Consider the following 26,790-nt stretch of genomic DNA (forward strand, 5'->3'; position numbering starts at 1 on the left):
ACTAGAATGGAGTGCTTTTCCGTGCTCTCTCTGCTACAGCATCACAGAAGTGTGCTACTAAGATGAATTTAACAATCTGGAGGTTTCCACATCAGGCAATATGGTGGAATAGATGTCCTAGTACAAAACAAATGGGCTCTGCTTTGTGGCAGAATGGGATAAAGGTTGCAGCCCAAGGGGCGTGGGGTATGTGTGCGTGCATGTGTGTGTGTGTTTAATCCAAGACTTGTGCACAAAGGCAAGAACTTGCAGAGGCAACATCTTCAGTAGGTGTCTAGAAAGAAACCTCACTCCACAGAGGACTGGGTATTCTTGCTTATCCCTACTCATAGGGTTGCAATCTGGCTGACTTAGGGCCAGAACCCACCCTATCTATGCAGTTTCCCATTTGTGTGTGCTCAGTCACTTTAGTCATGGCCAATTGTTTGAGACCGGATGGACCGTAGCCCGCTAGTCTCCTCTGTCCATGGGATTCTACAGGCAAGAATACTGGAGTGGGCTGCCCTTTCCTTCTCCACCCAGGGATTGAACCCGCATCTCTTGTATTGGAGGCGGATTTGTTACCAATGAGCCACTGGGGAAGCCCATGTAGTTTCCCATCCTCTTTCAAAATACTCAAGGTGAAATTTTAAATTGATCCGAATTTGAGAGTAACAGCAGCCAGGTGAAAGCAAACACAAATTTCCTCTGGTGGCGTGAACTTTAAACTCGGGTCTTAAACAAAATTCCAGAGATAAAATTCCAAAGAACGAGTCCACTAAACAAGCAAGGAAGAGTTAAAAGAAAAACAAACTATGGGATCAGACCCATAAAACACTGATGATGTGGAAACACCAGATATGAATACAGTTCCTTAATATATTTTTAAAATGAAAGAAGATATTGAGTATATGATGAAGGAACAAGATACTGTCAAAAATGACCAGGCAGATAGGAGGAACAAAAGAGAATTCTCCAATTGAAAATGTAACCCCTAAATTTATCAGACTCAGGGGAATTGCAATTCTGAAAGCGGACAAACTGACATCTGGCACCCTGGCTCAGATCAGCTCTGGAGACCCCATAGAAGGGAGAGGGTAGTGAGGATCTGAGCACGAAACACAAGAAGTCTAGAGCATCTCAGAGAGTGAAGGCTGTCATGGACTGTGTGCCTGTGTGTGTGCGTGTTGGGGGGTGGTGCTGGCAACAGGGGTGCTGGCAACAGGGCTTCCGGCAGCCCAGGGCGGAGGGTGGGGCATGAAGTAGTGAGAGGATGGGCGGGGGCAAGGGGGCAAGGCTTTTCGGTTCTGCTTTGGCCTTTCCCCCAAATTAACTGTCCCACCAACACAGTTTATATCACTGGGTGAATAGAGCATTGAAACATCATGGGTACACATTATGAGATACTATACAGTAGTTAGAGGTGATAGATCAAATACATATAAAGTAATATACTTTAAAGTAATATCTTTAAAGTATAGTGCTTAGTAAAAAATTAAAAAGAATATGATGTATAGACTAGACATTTATGAAAATTAAAAAACACATATAACCAAGATAATAACATATGTTCTATAAAAACACCTACAAATAAAAAGATACATACCAAACACATTAGAATATTTCCGGATAATGGGGAAGGGTATAATGGTAGGGTTTAGGGATAGAATAGAATGAGTAAAGAAAGCCTAGTTTGGACCAATTATAATTGTTTACTGTGAACTAAGGGGTATAAGGCATGTGATCACTCAATCCTATGAACCTAAGGTTAAAATAAAAAGACAGAAGAAACAAACCCAATGGATGAGTTAAAGAGTAGAATAAACTGAAAGCGATATAAAGATCCAACGAAATGGCCTAGAATATAAATTAGAGATTAAAAAATACAAGGAGAAAAGGTTAAACAACATGGACTATAAACAAGATACAGAGCTGAAAGAGGAAATATTCAAAGAGATGACTGTGAATATTCTACGTTTGATGAAAGACACCATGGCATGCAAGCACTATAAACAGAAACTAAGAACGTCAAAGACAAAGAGAGCATATTAAAGCTGTCAGAGAAAAGAGGTTGACTACCTGCTGAATAATTAAACCAAATGAAGGCTAACCTCTTAACAACATGAGATATCAAAACAGGAAAAAAAGGCAAACTAAGGAATGAGGACAAAAGGAAAGCATCTTCAAATTGGCAAAAACGAAGTTCAGATGGACAGACCTTCATTTAGTGCATGAACTTCAGGAAGGAGAAAAATAGATGCTAGAAAAGCTATTTAGCTACTAAATATGGTTCAGTATTTTATAATGTTATTTGAAAGATAAATTTCCTTTTCAAAAACAAAAGCAAATTTCTGAAATCCTAGAAGTTTCAATGAAATAACTAGAAGTTATAACTAGAAGTTCCCATGGAATAACTGGGCTTATTTACCTGCTTTGCCTGTTTTTATATGGCATCAGCATTCAAGCTGAATGACAAACCATCATTTGGCAATCTGATATTAGCAATCTTTGAATCATCCAGCCGACGCTGCATTTTGGCATATGGAATTATACTGCATTACATAATGCCGTAATTCAAATACTACAAATCAAATCCCAGTCCAAGAGGTGAGGCATCAAGAACAAATACTGCTATCTAGTTTTTCAGTTGATATAAATGCTTGATATAAAGCATTCAGGAAAGTTAATTACAACACCGGCATAACCCTTACAGTTCACACTGGAGTCAAATGCTATAATCAATCCTGTAATGATCTCAACATTTACTCCTACAATAAACCTAATACTAATGTCTAGGGCAATTGCTGAATATATAATAGGTTTTGTGTGTTCTTATACTGATAAATCTTATCAGTATCTAACTTGAACATGAGTAGCCTTATATAACAAGAAATTTTGTTCTACTGAGCCACAGTATACAAAGTAATAAAGTACATTTATGGATGATTAAATATTGAAGTGAAGTTGAAGCATTTAATCTACTGCAAACCTCATTTAATGCAAACGTACCCCAGCAATATAGATATTATTGATATTATACTTGAAGGGAACATTTTCATCTAGTGTATCTCATGGAAATTTAATTTCCTTCTTCTCTGAGAACTTGAAATTTGTTAGACTGTGTCCATTTACAGCATAAATTTCCATTAGTACATAAAGTGTATTTTTACATATTATAGAAGAATTTGTGACTTAACAAAATCCCACAGTGTCAGATCTATTACTGTGAAGGCACATTTACCATGACATTTGCAAATCACAATACGTAGAAACTTAAAAAAAGCTACTTTAAATTTATCATTATGTTGATTTTGATGTCCATTTTCATGCTACCATCTTTTTTTTTTTTAATTATGGGTTTTGTGATCAAGTACAGATGGGACTAATCTTAGATCAAATAGAAATTGGCATCTTTAAAACAAACAAAGCAATTACACTTGAAATTAAAAACAAATAGATGAACTGAGGACATTTAGGTTAGTTTTCTAGATAGATTTCTCTCCTTTCCTTTTAGCTTACGATTTTATTTTGTATCTAAATAAAACATCAGAGTCTGGGTAAGGAATACCAAACAAAAAGCGGCTATAGTTTAGTTCTAAGGGCTTATTATCAATTATTTCTAAATCAAAGTAAGTTAAAAGCACAACCAACAATTGCTTTATTTCAACCATGGCCAAAAATCGGCCTGGACATTTGCTGACTCCCAATCCAAATGGCAAGTGGTAATACTTCAGCTTTTTCCCTCTTTTAAAAAAGGTGGTTTTCTTCTTACCATTTTCTGTAAAACGATCAAATCTAAACTCCTGTAAAGAAGAAAACAGCATGTTAAAACAAAAAATTTCCATGAAAAAATCTGAGTTCAGTTCACAAGGATGCTAGCTCTCCTTGCCCATCTTAAAAGGTTTCTTTTAATCTAGCAAACACCAGGAAATAAAACTTAACTAAGTGCAAATTAGGTATGAACATTCAAAAATCTCCAGTGTTATTAGACATTTACTCCTCTCACATCAAACAGAAATCCAGACTCTTCTGTAAGACTTTTCTTCACATTTTTTTCCTATGCTAAGTATGAAAGTGAGAGTGAAGTGAAAGTGAAGTCATTCAGTTGTGTCCGACTCTTTGCGATCCCATGGACTGTAGCCCACCAGGCTCCTCCCTCCATGGGATTCTCCAGGCAAGAGTACTGGAGTGGGTTGCCACTTCCTTCTCCAGGGGATCTTCCTGACACAGGGATAGAGGCAGTATTTCTGTTTTTGTTCTCTAAGATGGGTCTTGACTTAACGACACCTGAAATACCAAGGCTGGGGGAAAGTGAAGGGCAAAGCCTCCAAGGTTACTAGGGAATAGTGAATTCCACTGACCAGAGAGGCTGCTACAGATGGACAAGTAGGATGAGTTTAGGATTCAGTGCTTATGTTTGGATGAAACAGATATGAAATAATAAGATTCATATTAAGCACTAGAAAAGAAGAGCACTAAGATTCAAAGTCTGTCTGGATCGCTTTTTGTGTTTTATTGATTTTCTTCTATGACAGTTCTCTTTAGAATGAGTGTTCTTTGGGTTAACTCTCTTGGTTTCTGATATATTTTCATAAATAAGTTATATTATTTGTTACAGAAAATGATGGGACTAGTTTATGGAAAGTGTTTGGTCCGCCATCTTAATCTACTCTCAGCTGAGTTTCTGAGAGGACACTGAGCGACCTTATTTCAGCCCATGGTAAATTAAACCATTGATTAGATTAACACACGTGGCATGCATGACAACGACTAAGTCTGTCCTGTATGCCGTGCTCATTAGCATTAGACCTGCTCAGCACACAACTTTGCCGTGAACTATGAAGCCAGAGGCAAAGAAGCAGGTCAGACTGAAGGCATTCAGATTATAGCTAAAACCCCGCAGTACACAGATAGATTCTGAATCTATCACAAATGATCTAATTTTCTTGCTCAATGCTCAATTCATGTTGGTGAAACCATTTCCTTTAAAAGTATTGGTTTTACCCTCATTTACCTAGGATACTGATTTTGATAACTAATTAAGCTTTTAAAACACAGCTTGGGTAGTTTCTATTCCATGGCTGCCCCCTAAACTTGCAAGCTGATGAGATCATAAGGGGAAAATTAATCTGCATCAGAATGCAAGTATATTTTGCCATAGATAGTTCTGGGATGTATCTGAATAGGATCTACCAGTGCTAACTTATAAATACCTGTCCATCCTTGTAGCATGGATAAGGACATTCTCTGTGGACATCGACTTTGTTACTAGAGATGGAATTACAACTTGGCACTGTATCTCAGGAAATCTTTTTTCGTTACTGGAGCCCAGGCCTGCCTGCCTGAGTTCAATACTGCTGCTTCCTCTTTCTCACTGACCAATCTAAGATCATGCTCTTCTCAAGAGTTCTTTGCCTAGGCCAAACCAGTGGATATCACTTTTACATTTGAAAAGCTCTCACTGCAGTCAGTCTCATCGTTTAAGTCAGAATATACAGAAGGAAAATTTAGCTTGAGTTACAACTTCATAGTATGCTGATATCATAAATAAGCCAGACACTGTTATGGCATTTTGATTTTCTTTTGTATACATGGATATACAGCTGAGAAGCCACAGTGACCAACAAAACATGCCTAAATCCTCCTTCTCCCCTGCTGCCTTCAGTGAGTGCATATGCAACTCCCTCAGACTTCTAGTCAATCAGTAATATCACTTGTCCAATTTTCCATCACCTCCCAGTCAATTTCCTCACAATAAATATCACAGAAATTCCTAATTAGTTGTTTATATTATGGACCAAGAAAGGAAAAGACCAATTTCTTTTGTTCTGTGGCTACCATCAATCTCAAAGGCAATATGGAAATACATAGCAATTTTTTTTTTGATGTGGACCATTTTCAAAACCTTTATTGAATTTGTTACAATACTGCTTCTGTTTTATGGGTTTTTTGGCCATGAGGCATGTGGGATTTTAGCTCTATAACTAGGGATTGAACATGCACCCCTTGCATTAGAAGGTGAAGTCTTAACCACTGGACTACCAGGGAAGTCCCCATAAACAGCTTTTTGTGTTAAAATTTCTTTTCAGTCTGTTTTCCATTGCCAGGACATGGAGAACCTGAGCAGGTTCCATGTTATTAGGAAGCGCTTGTGACAGCTGCTAGAAATATAGTCTGTTTCTTTTTTAATAAAAGAAGGGGTGTAATAGTCTCACTTCAGAGATTCTGAGGTCACAGTGACATAGAACAAAAAGGAAGCTTGAGATGCCTTGATCTTTGATCAGGAACACAATGAAAACAGGATCCATCACGTGGCAGTACACTACCATAACAGGTCAGTGCTACACAATTAAGGGCCCATTAAACGCAGTATTATTCAATGGATGAGAAGAGAGAAATCCTGAGAGACAAGCCTTAGGCACCGAGATTCCCCACGGCTCCTCTGCTGACTGTCTACCCCACGGGTTGCTCCCCATCATCATTCTTCTCAGAGGGACCTATTGAGGCCCCCATCATGGTGATCATATTGCTCTGGCCTCTGACTGATTCAGCACAGGGTGTGTGAACCAATCTCTCAGGGCTACAGGTGAAGAGTCTGTGGGGCCATCTGGGAGAACGTCCCTTCTCATGAAGGAGGAAAAACGTGATGAAACAGTTCACCACTCTTCCTACTCTGGATCTGGTTATATGAGAATAAGATCCCTGCAAGGCTGCAGCTGTTCTGTCACCAGGCTGAAGACGAAGCTAACTCACAGGAGATGGCAGAGCCAAGAACTCCCAAGAGATGAGACTCATCACACTGTCTTATTTATCTCCATATTTTCAAAGTCCCCACCAGAGCGCTATGCACATAGTGAGGTTCTATGTATGTTTGTTGAATTAATGAATAAATACATGACAATAAAGCATATTTTAAAAGCAATCTTCAAGCTTTTGAAGAAAACAGAGATATTGAATGAGTAAATAAAGATGGGGAGAATGAAGAGTAGATGAATATTCAAATAGAAAATGTTTACAAATAGAAAGTGGTATACTATTTAGCGCTAGAAATAAAGATTGGGTAGACGATACAATTTCCTGGATAGAGAAGAATTTTGAGTCTGAGTGACTGAGGAACACTGCATAACACCCTAATCTGAGTTCTCCAAATTTTATGTTTAGTTCAAGTCAACAGCTTTTTTTTTTTTTTTAAAAAAAAAGCATTTCCAGCATGTGAAGGAAGCACTAAAGTCTAAAAAGGCATAGAGACTTCCCTGGTGGTCAATAGTGGTTAAGACTCCATGCCTCTAATGCAGGGGTGTGGGTTTGATCCTTGGTTGGAGAACTAAGACCCCACATGCTGTGTGGTGTAGCCAAGAAAATCTTTTTAAAAAGTAAAATACATAAAACATAGTCTTGTTGGAGTAGTTATAGGTGTTCATATCCATATGATCAGCTCTTGTATTCACTCAATTCATCATTTTGGGTTTAGGAATCTGGATTAGATAAAAGATATGACTTTCTAGAAATAAAAACTGTCACTATTTTGAATGTATGACTAAGAGGCTGCACACTTGCCCTGGTTTATAGCCAGATCTCCTGGGAGCAAGATGACTAAGTACAGAGATTTCTTTATCTCCATGACTTGGATTCCAATCAGTGGTGAGTTATGGCCAGTTTGTACCAGCAAGAGAGTACATACACATCTCTTCCCCACACTGTGTTCAGGGTCTTCACGTTGGTAGCAGGAAATCAGTGAAGATGAGAGCATTTACACCATGACAATTGACAAAATCAGGGTTTTGCAGAGTGTTGGTTTGCCAGCACATTGCTGGTTCTAACATGGTAGGAATGCAAATGCCAGTTCACTAGAGGACCAGAAATCCTCTCAACATGGAGCACATGGTTATGAGAACACAGCCACATCATAAGGACAAATCCCTAAATAATAAGCTCTTAGGACAGGGGCCTTTGTTATATCTATATCACCCATTATGCCCATCAATGTGCTTTCTGGATAGTAGATGCTCAATACAGGTTTGTTTTGTTGAAATGTACTAATGGCACAATCTCTATTTCAGTTTGAGAGACACAAAATCATTGAGACTGTTTCCACATTTGTCATGATCTGTGCATTTTAATAACAGTGACAATAATCCAAAGAATATTGATGAAACAATTTTTACAGTAATTTAGAATTTTTTTAAGGGCTTTCAAACTCATTTATCATTTTTTAATCTCTTTGCCTCTGAGAAGTAGACTGGGAAGGCTTGTATGACATTAACTCAGAGCTCTGGAGTTGGTAGGGGGATACTCCAGTGGCTTTGTAATTACTTTGTGTCACTGTGTCCTTCTTTAGAGGCTATTTGGTTATAGAAATGCATCACCATCTATAATGTTGGCCATTTCTTCCTATGGGTCAGCTTCCCTTTATACCTTAGCACCTCCACAGAGAAACCAATCAATATATTTGGTCTTCTCCACAGCTCTACTTTTGGATGCTTCATTTTGCCAGAAAAGTAATTATCACCAGTTACCAATTACTTGAAAGCCAGTGGCTAGAATTCTGGTTGACAATTGACATAAATTTGAGGAAGCTTCCAGAAAGTTTTAAAGGTACCTATTTAAAAAGGTACCAATCCCGAGTTAATTAAGAGAGCATCCAGACTTTCTTGGGTGGCATGTAGATGGATAAAGAAGGAAGAAGAAAGAACTGGGAAGGGTGGTTTCCTTTGTTCTCTCCCACTGTTTTAAATTTCACTTGCCAATCTGTTTTCCCACATTAGCATGTGCCACCTGACAGGCTAACATCACAATAAGCTAAGGAACCCACATTTAGGAAAAAATAATTCTCAGTACAGGTTACATGCTGGTAGCTTATAGGCCCAATTAGGTCTCCAGACATTTTTTGTTTAGCCCACATTGTGTTTAGACTTAATTTTTCCAAACATTTAAAAATTCTAACTTTCACCCAACAGTCTGTTTTTGAAGTTTAAAAAACTAATAATAAAAATGACTTGGTTACATCAGGTCTATGTGCTTATAAGAACTGAGGATTGCAGCCAAATGATCTCACATGCCTCTTGGGTGGTCCTTTCACCAGAGTTTTTACCACTCCCAATGGTATTGCAATATTTACACACAAGCCACCCTATCTATTGGATCTAATTAGGCCCAGGATGCATTTGAGTGTGCGTTCTCTGCAGTGATTTAACATTTTAACTGAAGTATAATTTCACTTTCAGAACACTCACCCATCTCAGCACTTCCTATTTGCTTCCTTCTATGGGTACCCTCCTGCATGCCAGGCACTGAGCAATCAGAGAAGGTTGAGGACAGGGTCTCTCTGCTCCAAGAACTTACAGGATACAGGCACATGAACAAACAAGTCACTGCAAGATACTGTGGGGTGTGCCCCCTCACACAGGCTACACAGGCCAGAATGAGCAGTGGCAGATTCTCTGAGGAATGATGTGGAAATCAGGGACATTGTCAAAGATGATGAATAAGAGAGAGTCTTGTGAAGTCAACTGGAGTCTCTCGGTAGACAAGTCAAGAGGGACATTCAACAATAGAGAGATGTGTGAGGAAAGAGGTGGCCTACTTTTAGAATATTCCAGGGTCTCTTGGGCTTGAACATCCTGAAACCATGCCTCACTGGTTAGGAGGAACCCATCTTCTGCTGAGGATTCTCAGTCTCCACGTTCCCTAAGAATAACTATACTTATATCTGGAGTTCGTCTTCTCCATGATTTTGGCCTAACAGCTAGTGGTCGTTTTCTGTATCTAAGGAAGGCCAGGTCTTCCTATATCTGTAGGGTACCAATCAGGCAGTGAGGAATATGAGCCTTTGATAACCTCCTGGGACAATGCTGTCAGTGACAAATAACCAAGGACAGAACTTTCCAGAATTTTCTTCTTTTTACTCTTGGCACATGATGGTTTGGGGATGGGCATCTGTTCTATGAACATCAACAGCATCTACTTTTTGCTATCCTAAGTTATTAAGCACAATAGAAATCAACCCACAAGCCTGAGAGGAGTGAGTGCTCAGAAAATGTTTATAGAATGAATGATTATGTAAGACTTTGCCAAACATATAAAATTGGTTCTGCCCCATACTATTTTTTTTCTGTGCCAGTAGCTATCACATTTCACCATTCTACAACTAATTTCAAGGGAACGATATCACAACAAAAGTTAGCTAGTTGATTTTAACATTAGTCAGGCATAACTGACTAAGGCTAAGTCTGGTAAACAGTACAGAATGCTCATCAAGTCAAGTTAGAGCTGTCCTAATGATGCTAACTTTGGGTTCACAGTACTGCAATTTTGTTCTTCCCACCAATTTAGTATGAGGCAAATGGTTTTTCCTGTGGTCATGTATGGATGTGAGAGTTGGACTGTGAAGAAGGCAGAGCGCTGAAGAATTGATGCTTTTGAACTGTGGTGTTGGAGAAGACTCTTGAGAGTCCCTTGGACTGCAAGATCCAACCAGTCCATTCTGAAGGAGATCAGCCCTGGGATTTCTTTGGAAGGAATGATGCTAAAGCTGAAACTCCAGTACTTTGGCCACCTCATGCGAAGAGTTGACTCATTGGAAAAGACTCTGATGCTGGGAGGGATTGGGGGCAGGAGGAGAAGGGGACGACAGAGGATGAGATGGCTGGGTGGCATCACTGACTCGATGGACGTGAGTCTGAGTGACCTCCAGGCGTAGGTGATGGACAGGGAGGCCTGGCATGCTGTGATTCATGGGGTCGCAAAGAGTCGGACACAACTGAGCGACTGAACTGAACTGAACTGAAACCCTTCTGACTACTATTTATTATGTATAGTTTGGGAATTGCTGTTTAGCATTGTACAGAAAAAATATAATTGAGCACACTTCTAATGTTTACCTTTGATACTGGGTTGACCAAAAATTTTGTTTGGGTTTTTCCATAAGATGTTTAACTTCCTAAAAGTCTAACCCATGAGTCTAATTCATTGGGGTAAGGCTGGGGATACAGACGAGGAGGAGCCCAGAGATTCTTAATGACAGTTGTGGTTGGGTAAACATTTATTATTTGTTGATGACTTGAATGTTGATTTTACTATCATGACATGAATGGTAAATTTAATGACAGTGGAATAATCATAAAATAAAAATACAAAGTGGAAATTAAATTAAAAATTGTAGATAGAAATGAAACTATTTTCAAATTTTAAAGTATTTCTCAAAGATTAGCTATTTACTTGCTTTATTTATTGGACACCTAACTATGTGTGGAATTTTTTTTATATTTACAAATATAGAGATGAAGCTTGTTGTCTGCACAATGTTCATTCACTCACTAATACCCAACTTCTGATTTACCATCATTAGTTAAGTAAGACCTCTTCTGAAACACACAGAAACTATATGTATATTCTCCCCTCACTTAGGAAATTTTGTCTTTGCTGATTAAATAAATGTAAACTATCTCATTACATTTGAAGTCTGTCCCTTTCTAATTAATTTCCAAAATAAAACCAGATTTTAAACCAGCCTGGCTGTCAAACACCTTAGAAACTGGGTTTAGAAATGGTTCAGCTCTAAACTGCTCAGAAAGCGCATGGAAGTCTCTCTTTGAAACATGGCATTTAACATATAAAAACCACTGCAGCAACAACCTGACTCCCTGAGAAGCACAGGCAGAAGATGACTGCTTGCAATTTGCATGCAGGTGGTGAACCTCTGAAGTGGTATTAAGGGATGAGCCAGGGTGGATTAATTTCCAGTCTTTGATATTCATTAACTCCAGCTTCAGAAAAAAATACAAGAAGATGACACAATTACCCTCAGAGCTTCACCCGTGAGCAGCAGCTTTACAATCTCAAGTTCACAGTGCCATCCTAATTGATCAAGAGGGGCACATGCCTTTAGTAAGAGGTGAAAAAGTAGAGAGCTTAACTGTAGCAGTGATGGTATCGGACTCTGGGACAGTCAAGCCCACACTGGAAACACTTAGCAGAACAGTCTACCAATGTTTATTCTCTAAGTGACCTGTCAATAGCTAGCCCTCCAGGGTTTTGTAACACATCTCTGCCATGCAAGACTTAATGTTGGCCTAAAGTGAATAGTGTCCATCATGGTATCAGTGTTCATTTCACTTGATGAAACTAGAGTTTAGTCTCATCTCTGTATTTTTATTTATAGATCACAAAACCTTTGAAAGAGAGGTCCTTAAGAGAACCTCTCAGTAAATAGGATGATGTTTCCATTGGAAGGAAAAACTGGAGTCATTAAGCTCTCTCAAATTCTTTCTGGAACAAGGTGGCAAAAGAAAGAGAGACCATGAGGGAAGGAATGTGCTTGCAGCATCTAAGAGGGAGCGATGCTGGCTGGATGTTTACTTACTTCTGGAGCTTCAAAGATTTCAGGGTCGTGGTGTAAGATGGGAGGAAAGATGACAACAAAGTCTCCCTTTCGCAGACAGCAGTCCTGGCTCTCTAAATGAAGTGTCAAGTCCTCTTGAACGAAACGAAAGATGCCAGAAAAGGAGCAGAGTCGCAAAACCTCAAGAATGGTACTTTCTGAAAGAAACAAGCAAGAATCATTTTTATTAAAATAAGACTGCTCTTGAAAAGTACTCTCATTTAACCATCAAAGCTCATTACCAATAACTTCAATTGACAGGGAAATCCTTTCCCAATCAGATCCATCGAGCAGCAAGAGGGAGCCAGTGCGGGCTCTGGATGGGAGAGGAAGGGAGGGGTGAGACTGTGGGGCATTTCACAGGCAAGTCACAACTCTGCTGTACTGGGACAGAAAGTCATTAATTAGGACTTTTTGTAGGAAAGATTGATCTGCAAGACAGGAAAGCTGTGTTGGGGTACACACTTTGGAAATTAAAATCATATCCCAGTTAAAGTACACCCCTGGTGAGTTATTGCACCAACCTTCTGAAGAACAGCGATGCCTTCAAAGCCAGGCTTAGGCATTTAATATCCACTTAGGCAGTTAATAGTAAAATAATTGTAGTAGTGCTTTCTGAGACAGCTTAACACTTAATTTCTTTTATGCTAGCTGTAAATAAAATGTGAGTCAGCATTTGCTGGAAAATTTTCAAAGGGAAAATACTTTGAGAGTATTCAGAAGAAAACCAGATTTCTCCGTGGCATCCAGGGAAAATAATAGCCACCATCATAACCTGGAAGATTCCAGAAGCTGTATGTCCTTGCTTTCCCAGTGGCCTTCACCTTTTGCTCCTAGCACGACAGATTTTATGGCTAATTTCCGGCAATTTATCCTGGCAGTTTGAGGAGGAATTCCTTTGGGAATAATATGCATAATTTGCATAAATCATTCTGATAGCATGCACATCAGCATGTAGCTGCTGTCTAGGTCTGCATCTCTGCCTTCATAATCAAAACTGACTATGTTTTCACCAGCACGAATGGGTCCTAGAATAAAAAGCTTGATTCTTTCTAATCAGCAATGTGAAAGAAGAGCTCCAAATTGAGCGTTTCTCCCTCCTCCACATGGTAACAAATGGTTGTGTTTATGGCTTGCAGTTGAGAATCTCTCTCACACACACACACACACACACACACACACACACACAGAGCCCAGTTTCTTAGTGTTCAGTAAAGCTCTGAAATGTAGAATGACTAATTATTAGATGATAGAAGCAGGCCACTCAGGGAGGGCTTGCATCAGCCAAACAAATAAAAATAAATGCTATTTCCCGAAAATTGAAATCTATGCACAGCTTGCATGGGGATATCTAACAGCTTTCGGGACCTTCTCCCAGGAGGTTTTTCCCTAAGCATGCATTTGTCTAAAGAAATGAGGCTGCGGTCAGCTCTGTGTGGCCAGTGTGGTGATTCGATGTGACGCACAGTGAGACCGTGCATATTCTTTTAGACTGCCTTCGTTATTATAATCAGGCAGAGTCAAATCGCTTTGTTGGTGATGAGGCCAGAAAAGAACTTTGGTTTTGGAACGGGGACTCTACTGCAGATAGCCACAAGGCACCTGACACGACGGATTTCAGCTGGCAGGACACCAGCGACCAACATTTCCATGGTGCAAAGCAAGGGTCAGCTTCCCATGCGCTGCTGCTGGCTCTTGCTGAATCAACAGCAGCGCAGCATCATTTCAGCTTGTGGTGTGAGATGGTAGCTGACATATGCAGCAGAGCTGGGCACCCACCCGGTCCAGCAGGGGTGCGGGAGGTAGAAACACAAAAGCACAGAAATTTCGGGCTGGCCACTGTGACGGGGCAGGCATCGAACGGTCTGAATAGCATGGTCAAATCCCATTGGCTGACATGCTCTGGGGGAAGCGTGGCAGCTTGCGGCCACCGCAGGATCACAAATGACAATCGGGCAAGCGTATCTTAGGCGGAAGTTAATCACAATAATGGAGCCCAAACTGTGGCTTAGCGGTTGGATCGCAAATGACAAATCTGTTTTACCTTCCAGTACCAGTTATGTGCGTGAGATGAGGCTGGCTCTGGGTCTGCGCGGTCATGCGATCATCATCAGAGGACACAAAGTCATGAACATTATTATCCTCAGAGGAGAGGGGGTCTTCCATGGCTCTGCATCACAAGGTACAGACACAAAAGCCATAGCCTTGCTACCGGCTCCAGGAAGAACACGGGCAGGGCTATACGTTGAGAAGAATGACAACTGCACAATTAAAAAAAAAAAATTGCAGCCTCGACTTGTAGTTGTCATAGTTGAGCAGACACCAGCCAGTGCCACTGACAGACCAGCTGGGCCTTGGGAGGCCGTCCATGCCGCACCAGGAGGTAGAGTAAATTATCCTACACGCCAGAGCAACATCTGTTTCTGTGCTAGTGCCGAACAAACAAGGCAATTGAAAACATACCAAGGGATAACCAAGCAACAGATGAACATGACCCTCATTTTTTCCCCCTTCTCACACTCGAGGTGCTAAACTTCATTGTGCAAGCACTCCACGAAAGAGGGGCCAGGTTGGTTTGAGAAGGTGTTGTCAGAGAGAGTTTACATATTGCCAAAATGGAAAGAAAAACCTGATAGTATTGTTATTCTTAGAATCTTCCTTCCCCCCTTCTATCTTCATTTCTTTTATACCAAAGCTAGCACTCAGTTCTCAATTCGCTCTAGAATTAAAAAAAAAAACAACACAACTTTCCATACACTTATAAATATTCAGTCTTTAAACCTAATTTGCTATACTTAGTTCACATGCCTTCAAGCATTTGTCTTCCAATTTCCACTGAATAAATGCGTACTAATGAGAACTAGAGCAAGCTGCTGAGGCAAAGCTGGGTGACTTGGGTCTGGCCTGCCACCAGCTTGTGATAGGCGGGCAAATTGAGTTAAAATGAAAAGTCTTGTCAGCTGAAATTCAACATGGTAGCCAAACAGCAAGCTGTCAATCATTCCAGCCAAAACAAGGGACTGCAGGTAATAAAAGGTCATTGTGATCATTAGTGCACTTGGCTTTCATAGGCAAGTTAATTTTAATTAAATGTGATCTCTATCTGTAAATGTTTTATAAAACTTATTGTGCATAATGGGTTGTTAATTTATACTTACATTTAGCAGGTAATAGGACCCTCTACTTACTAAACGCACTGTAGAGAAATGGCTATCAAGAATGCAAATATTTGGAGGATCATTTATACCAGCCACTGCAAGGTGCCAACAATTGCAATTGTGCATACAATAAGGCTGCTGATGTTTTATGAAGAACTGAATTTTACTGAGCAGTATCCCCAGGAAATTAGACTGCAGAATTCCCACAATGAACTTATAATTCTGAGCCTGCCCTGTCTCCTTCACTTGACTAGGAGAGATTTGTTTCTATGTGTAGGATATAAAAATATTCTGATTAAGTATCTTTTCTAAACAAAAAGCTGAGGAGTATGTTGAGCTAAGAAGCATCACAATGTGACTGGGAAAGAAAATGGTAAAGAAAAGGAAATGCAGGTAGAAAAAGATATATACACTTTCTCTTCTGCCCTCAGATCTCAATTCTGGCTGTAATAATTGACAGATGATTCTCATTTGCAGATTTAAAGCGCTGAAGCCGCTTATGACAATCAATAATGCATGTTACAATGCAAACACAAACAAGCACATCCAAGTTTCTGCCTCACACTTAGGCCATGTCTGGATGTGTGGAATGAATGTACTGTGACATGGCCAGGCTGTTAATTTGGGTCATCTTAATGATTGGTGCAGACTGTCACACCATCTGATTAGCCATGGTGATCGGTGGATAGCAATGATGGCTGGAGTGAAATAACAGCCAGCCTCTGCTGAAATGGGCTGGGATGGTCTTTAAAAAGAAGGTAGACAGGAAAGGGGATGGGGGGCTCTGCAGATAGTGTTCTAGAAGACTGAGAAATGGAGTGAGGCTACAGATGTACGTGCCAGTTTTTATGTAACTGCCTTTAAGACAGGTGAGAAGCTATTGAATAAATAAGACACTATCATCATCAGATAATTTGAAGCCAAATAACTACTTTTTGGCTCAACAATTGTATATTTTAAGTAAAGTTAAAAATAAATCTGAATCAGTACGCATGCCTACTTTCACTCTGCACTGCAGACACAGCTTTTGGTTCACTGCTAAAACACAGAAATGTAAATTCAACATTCATAGAGTCAATAAATAGACTATCGAGGTCCTTCTCTGCTCAGGACACTGGGCCACTGCTGTTGGTGGAAAAGAGAACAGAGATTATGGATGTTCCCCAGGGTCCTACTGAAGACACTGTTAAATTTCTGATTGGATAACTCCAGTGATGGTATTCCGAAAGTCCATTTAGTTAGCAAGTTATTTTCCGTATTGGCTGACATTTTCCTCCCTTTAGAAAACACAAAGGCAAAAAATTTTGAATCTCTTTTATATATAACAGCCCTTTAAAAATATTTAAAGATTTGTTTATGTTAAAGATTTGACATGTTAATGATCATGTCATTTTTTAATTGTATGTCAGAGATGATAACAGCCTTTAATCTTTAAGTCAATTAGTCAACGTGCCTCTTAAAATGTGGCAGAGCTGGGTGTGCTATTTCAGCTGGGAAAGTAGACAGGAATTACTTTGTCTGCCCTAGATACCACACTTCTATTAATATTTTGTTGGATGCATATGAACAACAGGTTTTTGAAGTAATATCACCATGGACTTGTGTTAAGCTTTCTGATGTCCCAGAAGTATTGACTCTGACTTGCTTACAATCACCTGAGGTGGTTTAAAAAAAAAAACAAAACACTCTATCTCAGGCCAATGGCGTCAGAACCACTGCATTAGGAAAACCTTTACATTCATGGTTTTGAACCTTAGTTGCACATTTGAGTCCCCTTGAGAGCTTGTAAAGCCATCAGCCTGTACTCGCGCCATTGAAATCAGAACCTTTGAGGGTGGGACCAGGTGTGAGTACTTTTTTAAGCTCTGCAGATGATTCCAAAAGCAGAAGCACATGGGATCTTAGTTCCCCAACCAGGGATCAAACCCATACCCCTGTCTTCAAAGCATGGAGTGTTAACCACTGGACCACCAGGAAAGTTCCTGAGAACTATGACTCTGAACCTAAACCCTCCTCTGCCGGGCCACTCATCTCTTTCCTTATCCTATTCTTACGTAGTTGATGTGTGGACCTATGTACAATAATCTGCATTCTCTTTATATTTCCTTTTTAATCCTTTCAACACCTGTTTCCACCATTCATTATAATATCTAGCCCTCTTTGCTTTGTGCTGAGTTGAAAACTTGATAAACATCTAAACCAGTGTTTTTCACTTTTTAACCACTGTCTCCTTATGTTACTTACAAAATTACCATCACTTATTTCTGGTGTACACCTTGTGGGAGATGCCTCTCTCCCCTCCACCAGTTGGAAATTTCTAATGTGAAGTAGAATTTGTATCTCCTGTATAGCCCCACTGGAAGAGAGGATTTTGTTAAACTTTACTATTGCTGTTTAAATTATAGACACTATTAATTCTTAAAATACACTATTTTTTAAAATAATGAATAAGCTTTTTCAAAATAACACCCACAGTTATGACAATCAAACGTAATACATCACTGCTGCTGCTAAGTCGCTTCAGTCATGTCCGACTCTGTGTGACCCCATAGACGGCAGCCCACCAGGCTCCCCCGTCCCTGGGATTCTCCAGGCAAGAACACTGGAGTGGGCTGCCATTTCCTTCTCCAATGCATGAAAGTGAAAAGTGAAAGTGAAGTCACTCGCTTTCGTGTCAAACCCTCAGCGACCCCATGGCCTGCAGCCTTCCAGGCTCCTCCGTCCTTGGGATTTTCCAGGCAAGAGTACTGGAGTTGGGGGGGGGGGGCATCGCCTTCTCGATGTTAATAGTGAGGCAAACTGTGTGTGTGTGAGGTATATGGGTATTGTCTTTGTAACTATTCTGCAAATCTAAAACTACTCTAAAATAAAAAAATTATTTTTATTAGGAAAAAAAACACAAAATTATAATGTGAACCTCTAATCCCAACCTTACCCTCAAACCCAACTGCATTTGAGAATTCATGATATATATCCCTGTGAAATGGTCAAGGTCTTGGTACATTTCTAGAGCATTTTTCCCTGAGTTGACAATGTTTATGGATTGGCATTGAAATTAGGTGGACCTGACATTAATTTCAGGCTCTGCCACTATCTAACTCTATGATTTAGATTGGTTAACTAATCTTTCTGCACCTTGTTACCCAACAATTAATGAAGATAATATACTTGAGGATTAGATAAGTTATACTTGAGTTTACTTACATGTATATAAGTAAGTTAATACTTGATGAAGTAAGCTAATAAGTCTGCTACATAATAAAATAATAATTATTAATATTGTCATTCATACTGTCTCATTCTGCAATTAAGAATATAGTTAACTCTATCACCTTCTAGCTCACATTTTCTGGTCTCTTCTACGTGCACATCACAGCTGACTTTGATGAATCAAGATACAAAGAACTCCTCTCCCCTCTTTGTTTGGACAAATTAAAAAAACAAAAAACAAAAAACTCCTTTGAGGACTTCCCTGGTAGTCCAGTGGTCAAGAATCTGTCTTGCAATGTAGAGGACATGGGTTCGATCCCTGGTTGGGGAACTAAGATCCCACAGGCAAGTAACCCATGCACCACAACTACTGCACACGAGTGCCACAAGGAACAGTCTTGCATGACACAACTAAGACCCTGTGCAGCAAACAACTAAATAAATTAAAATATTTTTTTAAAAAAACTCCCTTCCCTCTGCATGTTCTACTAATATAAAAATTTTCCTTCCTGGTTTAAAACTAAATTAGCATTCCTTTCATCCTTGTGATCCTCTTTCTTACAATAATAAAAATTCAAGATATCTATCTTTAAAGAAATTATATTTAGAATACATAAAACTCTTTTCTTAAGGAGATGAGATGCACATACACTCAGTCCATGAAGTGCACTGTAAATAGTTAATTCTGTAAATCTTGCCTTTCAGCTTATAGTTCATACCCTTCTGATAGAGCTACCCATGATACAGTTATGACTAGATGCAGAGGTCATCTGTTCTGGGACTGTTCATATTAAAGAAATTGCTTCAATCTGCATTAAACTGTCACCTGGAAAAAGAAAAAAAATGGACCCGATTTTCTAGAAGATTCAGTTCTAGTAATGAGCAACACTGGCCTCTGCTGGTACCTGAGGCTGTGATGAACAAAGTCAACCTTCTGGATCGCTGAAGGTGCTGCCTGTACTCAGGTGGATCTCCAGGCATTTGGGGTTGGTGGTGGTCCATTCATTGATGATAAGTGAATGATGAGGTCTCTACTCTAGTGATGGACTTTAGTGGCCCCAGTTATGGCTCTGGAACTTGCCGTTTCTTCTGCTCAAATAAATTTAAACTTGCCTGCTCTAATGTTGTTGTTGTTCAGTCGCTAAGTCATTTCCAACTCTTTGGGATCCCATAGACTACAGACTACCATGCTCCTCTGTCCATGCTGTTTTCTAGGCAAGGATAATGGAGTGGGTTGCCATTTCCTCCTCCAGGGGATCTTCCCGACCCAGGTATCAAACCCACATTTCCTGCATTGGAAGGCGGATTCTTTACCACTGAGTCACCTGGAAAGCCCCGTCAGCTCTAATCGAACAATTTTAAAATAATCTTTTCTTTGAATAGTGAGAAGTTGAGAGTAAAAAGAGAGCTGATGAATTTCAACTAAATTGTACTGGATACAAACACATATTCCTTAAAGTTTATTTGCTTTATTTCCCGGTATATATCATCTGCTTCATAAAATGCAATATAAATTACTTGAATTTATGGGAAATGCAACCTTGATCTTCATACGAGCCATAAATCTACCCAGAAAATACTGTAGATCCATGTGAAAGCAACTACCCAGAACTTGATATAAATTTTGTGCATTTGAAGGAAGGGTGTTAGCCGCTCAGTCAGGTCTGATTCTTTGTGACCCCATGGACTATAGCCACCAGGCTCCTCTGTCCATGGGATTCTCCAGGCAAGAATACTGGAGTGGGTAGCCATTCCCATTTCCAGGTGGCGTTCCTGACCCAAGGATCAAACCCAGCTCTCCTGCGTTGCAGGCAAATACTTAACCATCTAAGCTACCAGGGAAGCCCCATTTGTGCATTTGGTCCCCAGTAATTCTGAAAAAGAAAAATATAATAATGTTCATATTTTAATAATGCTGGGGTTATTTTCCTTCTCCAAGCAAATATAAAATTACTTTGATAATGTATGCTAAAAACAGCATGACTGAATAAGCTAGCCAACTGTCACTACAAGGCAAGCTTCCTGCGATTGCCTCTGATGGGCCTTATCCTAACCAGGGGGAACAATCTCTCAAACACTTGGACCAGTCTTTTTAATGTCAACTGATGGTCAACACTGATCAAGACCTGTAGGGCCTCTACTCTCAGAAGTTCCCATCAAAGAACCTGGAACATATTTTTAAAATATGAAAAAAATGTAGACTAATGTAGGCTAAAATAATTGTTACATTGTCAAAGGAGTGAAACAACAAACATCTTTGTCCAAAGGGACCTGGAATAGAGTGTAAAGAAAGCTACAGGAAGAAAGGTCAATACAGGAAAAAAAAAAAAAAAAACCCAAACAGAATAATTCGCTGATGAGGAATTTAACTTTGGGAATTAAAATTTATTCACATGATGACAGTCATCTTATCAAAACTGGGAAAGGAGAATCCACTGTCATCAAATGCTCATTGTTACTGGCATACAAACCTACACAGATGTTTAAAAGCAACTTAGTCACTTCTGACTTCAAACATATCTGAAAGGGTAACCACACATATCTCATGAATCAGTGACTCTTTTATAAAACATGGACATTTCACATGAAGTAATCTGTAGTTGTAGCCTGCTCTTTTTCCTCCTTCACTCCCTCCTTTTCTTCCTTCATTTTTTTTTTCTTCCCCAAGTATGTTTAAATCGTGAATTTCCAGGGAAAATCACTTACTAAGTTTTGGAGAATCATACACTGTAAGCTGTATATGACATCCTAATCTCTGCCTAAAAAAGACACCATTTTAGGGAAAAGTAAGTATGTTTTACACAGAAGCTGCCTGTTTGAAATACTTTCTTTTTCAATCCCAAATACCTTTCTTGTTAAGATACTACTGCAGTGTTTGGAAAGCATTAGCACACCAACAGATGCTCAGAATCAAATGACTTAATAGGCATAAACTTTTTTTTTTTTCAAATAATTGCAAAGCTTTGGTTTAGCCTTTTGCATACCTTACATAGTTAATTACCTAGGCCTTAATGTTTACATGCAATGAGAGCATCTACAGCTATAAACTACATAATTTATAATTGATGTAAATGGGTGTTATTATGTCAATTAGGCAGCTGTGTCCTCCACCTCTTGGTAAACAGCTTTGAGTGATAAACTGAGTTTGCAGAGAGGTACCTTCTTTTCTTCATAACAGATAAAAATAAATTACCAAGGTAGACCAGGCTGTCCAATTGTTCTCTGGTGAGGTAGATGGAAAATCCGGGCCCTTTCTTTTGACCTGTTGACTGCAGCAAATGGTCAATTTCATCACGCAGCACGGCCATAGCTTTCGGGTGCCGTAGAAGGTAATACATTGCCCAGAACATGGTTGGAACAGTGTTTGTCACAGAGGCCCAGAGCAAGCCTAAATGATGTGCTGGGAGAAAATAAGTGAAAAGGAAGATTAATAGCGTTTATTACACTGATTAGATTTGCAGTGTGCTAATTAAAAGATGTTAGGACACAGACCCAGCCAAGGATCAGTGCATGCTAATGAGGACCAATAGGCTTCTGAAGTCTAATTTTCTGCTTAATGAGAATAGTTTAAAATGTAATGTGTGTGTGGTGGGGGAGGGGAGGAGGGAGACGAGATAAGGGGAGTAAATGCAGCTTAGTTATACTCTTTCTCATTATCACCATTAAGTATCTTGCATTACCATCTCAGCAAAAAAAAAAAAAATCAATTATCACAAAGGGTTGTTTCAGAGTAAAACATTTTATCATTAGCCAATTAGAAAGAGCATAAAAATTCTCAAGGTCGCCATTTTGTCTTTTTATTTCAAAGGTCTATTGTAAATTATTTTATTTTAGACAAGTTATCATTCAGAAGTTTCTTACCTCCTATTTCAGTGTCCTTGGGCATATAGTATTTCTCCAGGATATCATTCCTTCTTTGAACAACTTCAGATAGTCCTTGTAACTTAGCTAAGCTTTCTACTGTCAAGTCTTTTATAAGTTTAGTTCGAACAGACTTGAGGTTTCCTAGAAGCTCAATGGGTATGCCTGATGCTAAATGTGTGAATTTTTCATCAAATTTTGAAAAATCATCTTTTAACTCAGTAATAAATGTTTTCTTATCATCAGCAAGAACATTTCCATATATGGTTGCAAATGTCATTTCGAATATCACTGAGTTGCAGAATGGCAACAAATATTCCGTGCTCCAGCTTGTGGTTTTTAAAAGTTGGGGTTCAAAAACTTGTTTCAGATTCTGCATTGTGCTTTCCATCAGTATGTCCAAATGCTTCCCTTGTAAAAATTGATAGGTACTATGAATCTCGTCGATGAGGTCAGAATCTGTTATCATCTTTTTGATAGAAAATACTCTCTTTAAGAATTTATTAGTAAATATTTGAAAGCTTAATTTTTGATTTTTTGCCACTGATGTGTAGTGGAAAGGATCCAGGATAAATGTTATATACTTTCCTAAAAGAAATAAATGAGAATATGAATTCATGTGGCCATACAACAAAAGAAAACAAGATATCTGAAATTTGAGAATATCCTACTCAAAATTAGAAAGACCTTAATAACTCATATCTCAAAAGATGCAAAGTACAATAAAAATCTATTTGATTCAAAATTCCACTACATGTTTCCTTTTAAAATGGAAGATAGTAGGAGAAGCCTAGAAGTTTGAAGTTAAATATTCTGAAATTCTTAATAACTTTCAAAAAGATAGCTTATTCTTCATATTTTTATTTTAATGAACTACCAAGATATTTAAGTTATCTTTTAAATAGTCTCAACATTCATTACTTAAACATTTCTCATATTTTTCCTCAATAATAGAATCAGAAAACAAACAATTCAAATTGGTAAAGTATATTATCTTAGCTTTGATTAAATACAATTATTTTAACTGAAATGAAGATTTGGTGTGAAGCAAGTACTCACAAATGAACATCTAATTCAACACGAACAAGTCACAAATACCAATGTTTTCATTTTTATAGATGAGAGTATAGTAGGTCAGGGAGATTCACTAACATGGCTAAAGTATCATACTGATCTGTGATCCAAAGAAGATTCCAAAACTAGAACCCATCCATTCAAGCTTTCATGAATTTACTTGACATTTATTGACATCCAGGTTGACTCTCTTTCCTCTTAAGATAGAGATGTAAAGGAACCCCTGCATCATTATGGACAGTAAGGGAGCAGAGGCGGGGACACAACAAAGAGCAGCAGCAAGGGTGGAATCCGCTTCTGTCTGCCTGGAGTGATCAACAAGCGTTCTTTCAGGAGGTGACATTTGGCATTTTCCATATATTGGTCCAAAGTTAAGGTGCTGGTTAAAAGAACAGATGGCTCCGATATGGGACCTACAAGTCTTTCAAGTGGTTCTTATAAGAAGGCACACTAAGGAACCTGGCCGTCTGATGCAAAAGAGCTGCCTCATTCGAAAAGACCCTGAGGCTGGGAAAGACTGAGGGCAGGAGGAAAAGAGGGTGACAGAGGGTAAGATGGTTGGATGGCATCATTGACTCGATGGCTATGAGTCTGAGCAAACTCCGGGAGATAGAAGGACAGGGAAGCCTGGTGTGCTGCAGTCCATGGGGTCGCAAAGCGCTGGACACGACTAAGTGACTGCACTGCAACACCAGCAGCACCACTAAGGCACGCACTCACACTGCGGTCTAGCTCTCAAAACTGGCAGGGACCCTGGAGATTCCTGGGTGCAACCTGCCCCCGCCATCACCCCGGGCATTTACCAGTGAAAGAAAGTCAGGAGAAGCTAAAGGCCAGGATTGTGTTGCCATTTTTTAGTGGCAGAGCTAGGTAAGAAAACAGTCCCCACACTGTGCTTTTCCTGGCACTCTTCTCTTTCCTTCTCACTCAAAGGTTGCTTCAAGACTCCTGCTAATGAGAAGTCATATGCATTCAATACTCGATATTAGCTTTAATAAGCCTTCCTTTCTAAGAACACACATGAAATTTAATTGATCCTACAAACTGTAATGCTTATGTTACTGTCTTCTAGGAAACGATAAATAATTGGACATGAAACTGTCAGGTCATCTATGCTCAGCTCTTCATGTCATCATTTCTGTGTTTGTGTGTGTGTGTGAACCTTTCTTAGATGAACAACTCATTATTTCTCATAAGTCAAACAGCATCACAGAAATTAAATTCAATTTGGGACAAGTTTTATGACAAAGTTTTGAATAATTTTCCACCTAATCCTAGAAATAGGATACATTTTTTTGCTTTTCAGTCTTAAGGCATAATTTAAAGTTTTAGTGTACATAAATATACATGTGCTACAACTTTTTCCCTAAAAATAAATTATATGACTTGAATTATACTCACTCTATTTCCCCTTGATTTAGTTAATAAGGTGGGCCAGTTCAGGAATGAGGGTAAAACTCGAGTGACTACTCATTCTGATCAGATCCCAAAGTTATATCTACAAAATAAACTGGATTCCCAACCCCCCAGGAGAGCAAAACTGACTCAACTGGATTTGGGCATATTTTATGACACCTGCTTTACCATAGCAGCTTAATTAAATAAAATTACCAGCATCTGCCTGACAAATAATTGAAAAAAAAGAGTCAATTCTCTTATGTTGCAAAAGATATAATTTTAGGCATGGCTGTGTATTTTCACAGGTGGTGATTCATACTTTTCTCTTTTCACTAAATGAAAGGATTTTGCTACATACCTTTACAGATTTATTTTAAATTCGTCACTAAAATTCAGAGAATGCATAAAAGGCTCAGTTTGTAAAACATAATTTTAGAGAATAGTTGGAATTTTTTGTTACCAATTGTCTGTATTCATCAAAATCTAAGCAGAAAGACAAAACTGTATTCAGTCATGGCAGTAGAAGCCACTAGTCACTGACTTATTGGAGTAGAAGCTTCATGTACTTCAGAGATTTTTATCTATAATTCATCATGAATACACATGTATTCCCTCTCCCCTTCTCTATCTCACCTTGAGGGTGAGGAAATGGGAAGAACTTATGAGGTTAATATCAAATAAAAACAGTAAAAGCTAAATGTGGAAAACTGTCTGATTAGCAACCAAGTATAATTGATTTTTAATAACTGCTTATTTTTTAATAGGCAGTGGTCACATAGGTTCTTTTTTAAAAAATTACTGATCAGTTTAATGCAATTTATTTGTAGATAAAATTCTCACTCTTTCCAAGGCTCTTTACACTCCAGGATCTGTATTTTTTTCTCAGTTCTTATTCTGATTTTCTTCAATATCAAGGCATTATGCTTTACTGACTCTCTTATCCAAATACGATGTGGACTGCTGAGTAAGACATTTTGATTCTCTGGATTTTAATTTTCAAGTGGGTTTGGAAGTACTAATAACACTGGAGATGCTAGCTGGCTTTCCAACTTTTAATCTTCAGTATAAACAATTTAAGCTAAGTTTTCCAAAATTAATATTAATTTAAACCATCTGTCCACCATCTGCTAATGTGAGATGCAAAACCAGAGTTTCTTTGTAATCTTTAATCAGACAGTTAGGAAAACACATATACATTCATAAAATGAATTAAAATTTCTTAACAAAGGAAATTTGAAAAGTTATTCTGAAGGCCATGGATTCTTGGAGCAAAATTAACTTTTGTTCCAGTGTGCTTTTATGTAAGTGAATGCCGAGTGTCAATAGGCAACTCATCTAGTTCACAAAGATCACAAGATAGAAACAATATCTTTTGCCATGTTTTCAAAAGAGAAAGGAAAGCTATCAGCAGTTGATGTAAAATATTGATTTAAAGAATTTCAAAGAATAAATGTCAAAATGAGGCTCACTTCTGCAAAACAATATATATGTGTGTGTGTATATATATATATATATACAAAATCATCCTTTTGAGCAGTAAATTTGAAATGGGGTCACATTTTTTAATATATTCTTTACCAAACATTTCATTGTCTTCCTTTTTTAGGAACTGGCTCAACATAAACATATTAACTCCATCATTCCTGAATAACCTGCACATGATCTGTTACTAACCTAAGAGCCGTTTCACTTCCTGCAAAATTACTTCTTTTAGGAAGGTGAAGCAACATA

General features: G+C 38.7%; 1 protein-coding gene across 2 annotated transcripts in view; it reads right to left on the reverse strand.

The window, feature by feature from the left end:
* Positions 1 to 525: 525 nt before the first annotated feature.
* The window catches only part of CYP7B1 (cytochrome P450 family 7 subfamily B member 1), a 170,088-nt gene continuing 143,823 nt past the window's right edge, over positions 526 to 26,790 (reverse strand). For both annotated transcript variants that reach the window (XM_069600110.1, XM_069600111.1), the window contains exons 3-6: positions 22,588 to 23,175; positions 21,920 to 22,126; positions 12,341 to 12,516; positions 526 to 3,782 (exon numbers count right to left, since the gene is read on the reverse strand). In XM_069600110.1, coding sequence (XP_069456211.1) covers positions 3,495 to 3,782; positions 12,341 to 12,516; positions 21,920 to 22,126; positions 22,588 to 23,175 — 1,259 coding nt within the window. In that variant the 3' untranslated portion in view covers positions 526 to 3,494. The remainder of the gene's footprint in view (positions 3,783 to 12,340; positions 12,517 to 21,919; positions 22,127 to 22,587; positions 23,176 to 26,790) is intronic.

The sequence above is a fragment of the Ovis canadensis genome, chromosome 9, assembly GCF_042477335.2.
Source record: "Ovis canadensis isolate MfBH-ARS-UI-01 breed Bighorn chromosome 9, ARS-UI_OviCan_v2, whole genome shotgun sequence".
NCBI classification, from domain to species: domain Eukaryota; kingdom Metazoa; phylum Chordata; class Mammalia; order Artiodactyla; family Bovidae; genus Ovis; species Ovis canadensis.